This window comes from Somniosus microcephalus, unplaced genomic scaffold (genome assembly GCF_052327205.1).
Source record: "Somniosus microcephalus isolate GS21.2 unplaced genomic scaffold, FLI_Smic_1.0 unresolved_chr3, whole genome shotgun sequence".
NCBI lineage: Eukaryota > Metazoa > Chordata > Chondrichthyes > Squaliformes > Somniosidae > Somniosus > Somniosus microcephalus.
Window position 1 is genome coordinate 22,803,703 of NW_028225181.1, and position 8,893 is coordinate 22,812,595.

Consider the following 8,893-nt stretch of genomic DNA (forward strand, 5'->3'; position numbering starts at 1 on the left):
CGAAGGTGGCGCAAACTTGCGCCGGGCGCAAACTTTAGCGGCCGCCCGACTGTAGCGCCCCGAACGTGGCTATACTGAATTTCTAGGCCATTACATCTACTTCCCTCGTCTAGATCATTAATATATATTGTGAATAGCTGGGGTCCTAGGACCGATCCTTGCAGTACCCCACTAGTCACTGCCTGCCACTCGGAAAACGACCCGTTTATTCCAACTCTTTGCTTTCTGTCCGCCAACCAGTTCTCTATCCAAGTCAATACCTTGCCCCCAATCCCATGTGCTTTAACTTTGCACGCCAATCTCTTATGCGGGACCTTATCGAAAGCCTTCTGAAAGTCCAAATACACCACATCCACTGGTTCTCCCTTATCTATTCTACCAGTTACATCCTCAAAAAATTCCAGTAGATTAGTCAAGCATGTTTTACCCTTTGTAAATCCATGTTGACTTTGTCCGATCCTGTCACTGTTTTCCAAGTGCTCCGCTATTACACAGAAACATAGAAGATAGGAGCAGGAGTAGGCCATTCGGCCCCTCGAGCCTGCTCCGCCACTCAATGCGATCATGGCTGATCATCCAAATTCAGTACCCGGTCCCTGCTTTCTCCCCATACCCCTTGATCCCTTTAGCCTTAAGAAATATATCCAACTCCTTCTTGAATATATTTAATGAAGTGGCCTCCACTGCCTTCTGTGGTAGAGAATTCCACAGGTTCACCACTCTCTGGGTGAAGAAATTCCTCCTCATTTCTGTCCTAAATGGCCTACCCCTTATCCTTAGACTGTGACCCCTGGTTCTGGACTCCCCGACCATCGGGAACATCCTTCCTGCATCTAGTCTGTCCAGTCCTGTCAGAATTTTATAAGTTTCAGTGAGATCCCCTCTCATTCTTCTAAACTCCAGCGAGTATAAGCCCAATCGACACAATCTCTCCTCATACGTCATTCCTGCCATCCCAGGTATCAGCCTGGTGAATCTTCGCTGAACTCCTTCCATGGCAAGAACGTCCTTCCTCAGATAAGGCGACCAAAACTGCACACAATACTCAAGATGTGGTCTCACCAAGGCCCTGTACAACTGCAGCAAGACATCCTTGTTACTGTACTCGAACCCTCTTGCTACGAAGGCAAACATGCCATTTGCCTTCTTAACCGCCTGCTGCACCTGCATGCTTACCTTCAGCGACTGGTACACAAGGACACCTAGGTCTCGTTGCACTTCACCTTCTCCCAATCTATTGCCGTTCAGATAATAATCTGCCTTCCTGTTTTTGCCACCAAAGTGGATAACCTCACATTTATCCACGTTATATTGCATCTGCCATGCATCTGCCCAATCACCCAACATGTCCAAATCATCCTGGAGTTTCTCGGCATCCTCCTCACAGCACACACGCCCACCCAGCTTTGTGTTGTCGGCAAATTTGGAGATATTACATCTAGTTCCCTCGTCCAGATCATTAATATATATTGTGAATAGCTGGGGTCCAAGGACCGATCCCTGCGGTACCCCACTAGTCACTGCCTGCCACTCGGAAAAAGACCCGTTTATTCCAACTCTTTGCTTCCTGTCTGCCAACCAGTTCTCTATCCAAGTCAGTACCTTACCCCGAATCCCATGTGCTTTAACCTTGGACGCCAATCTCTTATGCGGGACCTTATCGAAAGCCTTCTGAAAGTCCAAATACACCACATCCACTGGTTCTCCCTTATCTATTCTACCAGTTACATCCTCAAAAAATTCCAGTAGATTAGTCAAGCACGATTTACCTTTTGTAAATCCATGTTGACTTTTACATCTTTCATAATGGACTCTAGCATTTTCCCCACTACCGATGTCAGGCTTACCGGTCTATAATTCCCCGTTTTCTTTCTACCACCTTTTTTAAATAGTGGCGTTACATTAGCAACCATCCAATCAATGGAAGTGGCCCTAGAAATAGTAGATGCATTGCTGGTCATCTTCCAAAATTCGATAGGCTCTGGAACAGTTCCCATGGAGGGAGTGCAGCGAAGATTCACCAGACTGATACCTGGGATGGCAGGAATGACGTATGAGGGGAGATTGGGTCGATTGGGCTTGTACTCGCTGGAGTTTAGAAGAATGAGAGGGGGATGTGATTGAAACTTATAAAATTCTAACAGGACTAGACAGACTAGATGCAGGAAGGATGTTCCTGATGGCGGGGGAGTCCAGAACCAGGGATCACAGTCTAAGGATAAGGGGTAAGCCATTTAGGACAGAGATGAGGAGGAATTTCTTCACCCAGAGAGTGGTGAACCTGTGGAATTCTCTACCACAGAAGGCAGTGGAGGCCAATTCATTAAATATATTCAAGAAGGAGTTGGATATATTTCTTGAGGCTAAAGGGATCAAGGGATATGGGGAGAAGGCAGGGACAGGGTACTGAATTTGGATGATCAGCCATGATCGCATTGAATGGCGGAGCAGGCTCGAGGGGCCGAATGGCCTACTCCTGCTCCTATCTTCTATGTTTCTGTGTTTCTATGTCTCCTGAAGAGATGTCCAATAGCAAGAGGTTCTCCCCATCTCTAGATGTCCCTCTCTCCTGAAGGGGGACATCCAATGGCAAGAGGTTGGATGGTGAGGTGGGTGTTTTAAGAGGAGGTGAGGTTGATGTGGAGAGAGCGCCACAAGAACTGGGCTGAAGGGAAGATCGAGGAATGAGGGCGAGAAGTCAGAGGTACCGAGAGGCTAGAGGGCAGGAGAAGTTGCTGAGGCAGGGACTGGAGGAGGGGGCACAGAGGGAGTTGTAGATAGAACAACAACCTGCATTTATATAGCGCCTTTAACGTAGCAAAACCTCCCAGCATGCTTCACAGGAGCGATTATCAAACAGAATTTGACACGGAGCCACATCAGGAGATATTAGGGCAGGTGACCAAAAGCTGGGTCAAAGAGGGAGGTTTTAAGGAGCGTCTTAAAGGAGGAGAGAGAGGCGGAGAGGTTTAGGGAGGGAATTCCAGAGCTCGGGGCCCCAGGCAGCTGAAGGCACGGCCGCCAATGGTGGAGCGATGGAAATCGGGGGATGCTCGAGAGGACAGAATTGGAGGAGCGCAGAGATCTCGGAGAGTTGTAGGGGCTGGAGTAGGTTACAGAGATAGGGAGGGGTGTAGGGGCTGGAGGAGGTTACAGAGATAGGGAGGGGTGTAGGGGGCTGGAGGAGGTTACAGAGATAGGGAGGGGTGTAGGGGCTGGAGGAGGTTACAGAGATAGGGAGGGGTGTAGGGGCTGGAGGAGGTTACAGAGATAGGGAGGGGTGTAGGGGCTGGAGGAGGTTACAGAGATAGGGAGCGGTGTAGGGGCTGGAGGAGGTTACAGAGATAGGGAGGTTTGGAGGAGGTTACAGAGAAAGGGAGGGTTGTAGGGGCTGGAGGAGGTTACAGAGAAAGGGAGGGTTGTAGGGGCTGGAGGATGTTACTGAGATACGGAGGGGTGTAGGTTGATGGAGGAGGTTAGAGATAGGGAGGGCTTTATGGGCTGGAGGAGGTTACAGAGATAGGGAGGGGTGCAGGGGCTGGAGGAGGTTACAGAGATAGGGAGGGTTGTAGTGCTGGAAGAGGTTACAGAGATAGGGAGGGTTGTAGGGGCTGGAGGAGGTTACAGAGATAGGGAGGGGTGTAGGGGCTGGAGGAGGTTACAGAGATAGGGAGGGGTGTAGGGGCTGGAGGAGGTTTACAGAGATAGGGAGGGTTGTAGGGCTGGAGGAGATTACAGAGATAGGGAGGGTTGTTGTGAATGGAGGAGGTTACAGAGATAGGGAGGGGTATAGGGTTGGAGGAGGTTACAGAGATAGGGAGGGTTGTAGGGGCTGGAGGAGGTTACAGAGGTAGGGAGGGGTGTAGGGCTGGAGGAGGTTACAGAGATAGGGAGGGTTGTAGGGCTGGAGGAGATTACAGAGATAGGGAGGGTTGTTGTGAATGGAGGAGGTTACAGAGATAGGGAGGGGTATAGGGTTGGAGGAGGTTACAGAGATAGGGAGGGTTGTAGGGCCTGGAGGAGGTTACAGAGATAGGGAGGGGTGTAGGGGCTGTAGGAGGTTACAGAGATAGGGAGGGGTGTAGGGGCTGGAGGAGGTTACAGATATAGGGAGGGTGTAGGGGCTGGAGGAGGTTACAGAGATAAGGAGGGTTGTAGGGGCTGGAGGAGGTTACAGAGATAGGGAGGGGTGTAGGGGCTGGAGGAGGTTACAGAGATAGGGAGGGGTGTAGGGGCTGGAGGGGATTACAGAGATAGGGAGGGAGTGAGGGTCATGGAGGGATTTGAAAACAAGAATGAGAATTTTAAAATCGAGGTGTTGCCAATGTCGGTCAGCGAGCACAGGGGGTGATGGGCGAACGGGACTCGGTGCGAGTTAGGACACGGGGCGGCCGAGTATTAGATGCCCTCAAGTTTACGGAGCCTGGAAGATGGTAGGCCGCGCAGGAGAGCCTTGGGAATAGTCGAGTCTTTCACTTACCTTGGACCAGGAGCTGCGTGCTGTGTGTTATGCTGCCCTCCGCACTCTTTGCCTTGCACGTGTAGAGCCCCATGCTCGACCGATCCACGGACTCGATCTTCAGGCTCTCGTTGGTTACCTAGGGAGGAGAGACGGGGCGGAGTTAGCTGCTGAAAGTGATAACGAGCCCCACAAACACACACACAGCAAGATCTCAGATTCCATCTCCTGCTGGTCAGCGCACAGTTAGGTGCCCACAGTGGCCCCAAACACACCGGCTTTTACAGAAGAACAGAGATGTCGGGGAACATAGGGTCTAGTGAGAGGGAGGAACTGAATGAAATCAGTATTTGCAGATTTTGCAGATGATACTAAGATGGGAGGGAAAGTAGTGAGTGAGGAGGACATAAAAAACCTGCAAGGGGACATCGACAGGCTAAGTAAGTGGGCAGAGATTTGGCAGATGGAATACAATACTGGAAAGTGTGAGGTTATGCACTTTGGCAGGAAAAATCGTAGAGCAAGTTATTATCTTAATGGCAAGAAACTGGAAAGTACTGAAGTACAAAGGGATCTGGGGGTCCTGGTGCACGAAACTCAAAAGGTTAGTATGCAGGTGCAGCAAGTGATTAAGAAGGCCAATGGAATGTTGGCTTTCATTGCTCGGGGGATAGAATATAAAAATAGGGAGGTATTGCTTCAGTTGTACAAGGTATTGGTGAGACCGCACCTGGAATACTGCGTACAGTTTTGGTGTCCGTACTTAAGAAAGGACATACTTGCTCTCGAGTCAGTACAAAGAAGGTTCACTCGGTTAATCCCGGGGATGAGGGGATGGACGTATGAGGAGAGGTTGAGTAGATTGGGACTCTACTCATTGGAGTTCAGAAGAATGAGAGGCGATCTTATTGAAACATATAAGATTGTGAAGGGGTTGGATCGGGTGGATGCGGGGAGGATGTTCCCGATGATGGGTGAAACTAGAACTGGGGGCATAGTCTTAGAATAAGGGGCTGCTCTTTCAAAACTGAGATGAGGAGGAACTACTTCACTCAGAGGGTGGTAGGTCCATGGAATATGCTGCCCCAAAAAGCTGTAGAAGCTACATCATTACACAAATTTAAAACAGAAATAGACAGTTTCCTAGAAGTAAAGGGAATTAAGGGTTACGGGGAGCGGGCAGGAATTTGGACATGAGTCTAGGTTCGGATCGGTCATGGCCCTATGGGTAGCGGAGCGGGCCCAGGGGCCGTGTAGCCTGATCCTGCTCCTGTTTCGTGTGTCTAATTCTGTTAGATTCAGGAGATGGTTCTGTGATAGTAGATTGGCGGTTAGGATCAGATCAGCCATGATCTTATTGAATGGCGGAGCAGGCTCGAGGGGCCGATTGGCATACTCCTGCTCCTATTTCTTATGTTCTTATGTTATGTAGTATTTGTAGGGAAATGGTGCTAGGGAAATTGACGGGATTAAAAGCCGATAAATCCCCAGGGCCTAATAATCGACATCCTAGGGTACTTCAGGAAGTGGCCCTAGAGATAGTAGATGCATTGCTGGTCATCTTCCAAAATTCGATAGACTCTGGAACAGTACCCATGGATTGGAGGGTAGCTAATGTTACCCCACTATTCAAAAAAGGTGGTAGAGAGAAAACGGGGAATTACAGACCGGTTAGCCTGACATCGGTAGTGGGGAAAATGCTAGAGTCCATTATAAAAGATGTAATAGCAGAGCACTTGGAAAACAGTGACAGGATCGGACAAAGTCAACATGGATTTACAAAAGGTAAATCGTGCTTGGCTAATCTACTGGAATTTTTTGAGGATGTAACTGGTAGAACAGATAAGGGAGAACCAGTAGATGTGGTGTATTTGGACTTTCAGAAGGCTTTCGATAAGGTCCCACATAAGAGATTGGCGTGCAAAGTTAAAGCACATGGGATTGGGGGCAAGGTATTGACTTGGATATAGAACTGATTGGCAGACAGAAAGCAAAGAGTTGGAATAAACGGGTCGTTTTCCGAGTGGCAGGCAGCGACTAGTGGGGTACTGCAGGGATCGGTGCAAGGACCCCAGCTATTCACAATATATGTATAAATGATCTAGACGAGGGAACTCGATGTAATATCTGCAAGTTTGCAGACGACACAAAGCTGGGTGGGCGTGTGTGCTGTGAGGAGGATGCCGAGAAACTCCAGTATGATTTGGACAGGTTGGGTGATTGGGCAGACGCATGGCAGATGCAGTATAATGTGCATAAATGCGAGGTTATCCACTTTGGTGGCAAAAACAGGAAGGCAGATTATTATCTGAACGGCAATAGATTGGGAGAAGGGGAAGTGCAACGAGACCTGGGTGTCCTTGTGCACCAGTCGCTGAAGGTAAGCATGCAGGTGCAGCAGGCGGTCAAGAAGGCAAATGGTATGTTGGCCTTCGTAGCGAGAGGATTCGAGTACAGGAACAAGGATGTCTTGCTGCAGTTGTACAGGGCCTTGGTGAGACCACACCTTGAGTATTGTGTGCAGTTTTGGTCGCCTTATCTGAGGAAGGATGTTCTTGCCATGGAGGGAGTGCAGCGAAGATTCACCAGACTGATACCTGGGATGGCAGGAATGACGTATGAGGAGAGATTGGGTCGATTGGGCTTATACTCGCTGGAGTTCAGAAGAATGAGAGGGGATCTCATTGAAACTTATAACATTCTAACAGGACTGGACAGACTAGATGCAGGAAGGATGTTCCCGATGGTCGGGGAGTCCAGAACCAGGGGTCACAGTCTAAGGATAAGGGGTAAGCCATTTAGGACAGAGATGAGGAGGAGTTTCTTCACCCAGAGAGTGGTGAACCTGTGGAATTCTCTACCACAGAGGGCGGTGGAGGCCAATTCATTAAATATATTCAAGAAGGAGTTGGATATATTTCTTAAGGCTAAAGGGATCAAGGGGTATGGGGAGAAGGCAGGGACAGGGTACTGAATTTGGATGGTCGGCCATGATCTCATCCAAAGGTTTCCCACCCACCCCCATCCCTCCCTCACTCCCTACTCACCTTGTAACTCGCCCCTCCGTTCGGTCTGCTATCTCGAGGCAGCTCCTTCCCATCCTTGCTCCAGATCACGAGAGGCTCCGGCCGACCCTGGGCTTCACAGGGCAGGAGTGCAGCTTCACCGAGTCGAATTTCCAAGACTGGCGGTGCAGTCCTCCGGAAGGTAGGAGGGGCTGAGGGAGGGAAGGAGGTAGGGCGGGAACAGAGAGAAAAAAGTTACGTGGCACATTGTCGGAGGGGCAGTACTGAGGGAGCGCCGCACTGTCGGAGGGGCAGTACTGAGGGAGCGCCGCACTGTCGGAGGGTCAGTACTGAGGGAGCGCCGCACTGTCGGGGGGGCAGTACTGAGGGAGCGCCGCACTGTCGGAGGGGCAGTACTGAGGGAGCGTCGCACTGTCGGAGGGGCAGTACTGAGGGAGCGCCGCACTGTCGGAGGGGCAGTACTGAGGGAGCGCCGCACTGTCGGAGGGGCAGTACTGAGGGAGCACTGCACTGTCGGAGGGGCAGTACTGAGGGAGCGCCGCACTGTCGGAGGGGCAGTACTGAGGGAGCGTCGCACTGTCGGAGGGTCAGTACTGAGGGAGCGCCGCACTGTCGGAGGGGCAGTACTGAGGGAGCGCCCCACTGTCGGAGGGGCAGTACTGAGGGAGCGCCGCACTGTCGGAGGGGCGGTACTGAGGGAGCGCCGCACTGTCGGAGGGGCAGTACTGAGGGAGCGCCGCACTGTCGGAGGGGCGGTACTGAGGGAGCGCCGCACTGTCGGAGGGGCGGTACTGAGGGAGCGCCGCACTGTCGGAGGGGCAGTACTGAGGGAGCGCCGCACTGTCGGAGGGGCAGTACGGAGGGAGCGCCGCACTGTCGGAGGGGCAGTACTGAGGGAGCGCCGCACTGTCGGAGGGGCAGGACTGAGGGAGCGCCGCACTGTCGGAGGGTCAGTACTGAGGGAGCGCCGCACTGTCGGAGGGGCAGTACTGAGGGAGCGCCGCACTGTCGGAGGGGCAGTACTGAGGGAGCGCTGCACTGTCGGAGGGGCAGTACTGAGGGAGCGCCGCACTGTCGGAGGGGCGGTACTAAGGGAGCGCCGCACTGTCGGAGGGGCAGTTCTGAGGAAGCGCCGCACTGTCGGAGGGGCAGTACTGAGGGAGCGCCGCACTGTCTGAGGGGCAGTACTGAGGGAGCGCCGCACTGTCGGAGGGGCAGTACTGAGGGAGTTCCGCACTGTCGGAGGGGCAGTACTGAGGGAGCGCCGCACTGTCGGAGGGGCAGTACTGAGGGAGTGCTGCACTGTCGGAGGGGCAGTACTGAGGGAGCGCCGCACTGTCGGAGGGGCAGTACTGAGGGAGCGCCGCACTGTCGGAGGGGCAGTACTGAGGGAGCGCCGCACTGTCGG

General features: G+C 52.2%; 1 protein-coding gene across 1 annotated transcript in view; it reads right to left on the bottom strand.

Annotated features, from left to right (window-relative positions):
• The window catches only part of LOC147091311 (protein turtle homolog A-like), a 39,529-nt gene that overhangs the window by 23,810 nt on the left and 6,826 nt on the right, over nt 1-8,893 (bottom strand). Inside the window, exons 2-3 of the mRNA XM_085976503.1 lie at nt 7,507-7,676; nt 4,481-4,598 (exon numbers count right to left, since the gene is read on the bottom strand). Coding sequence (XP_085832629.1) covers nt 4,481-4,598; nt 7,507-7,676 — 288 coding nt within the window. The remainder of the gene's footprint in view (nt 1-4,480; nt 4,599-7,506; nt 7,677-8,893) is intronic.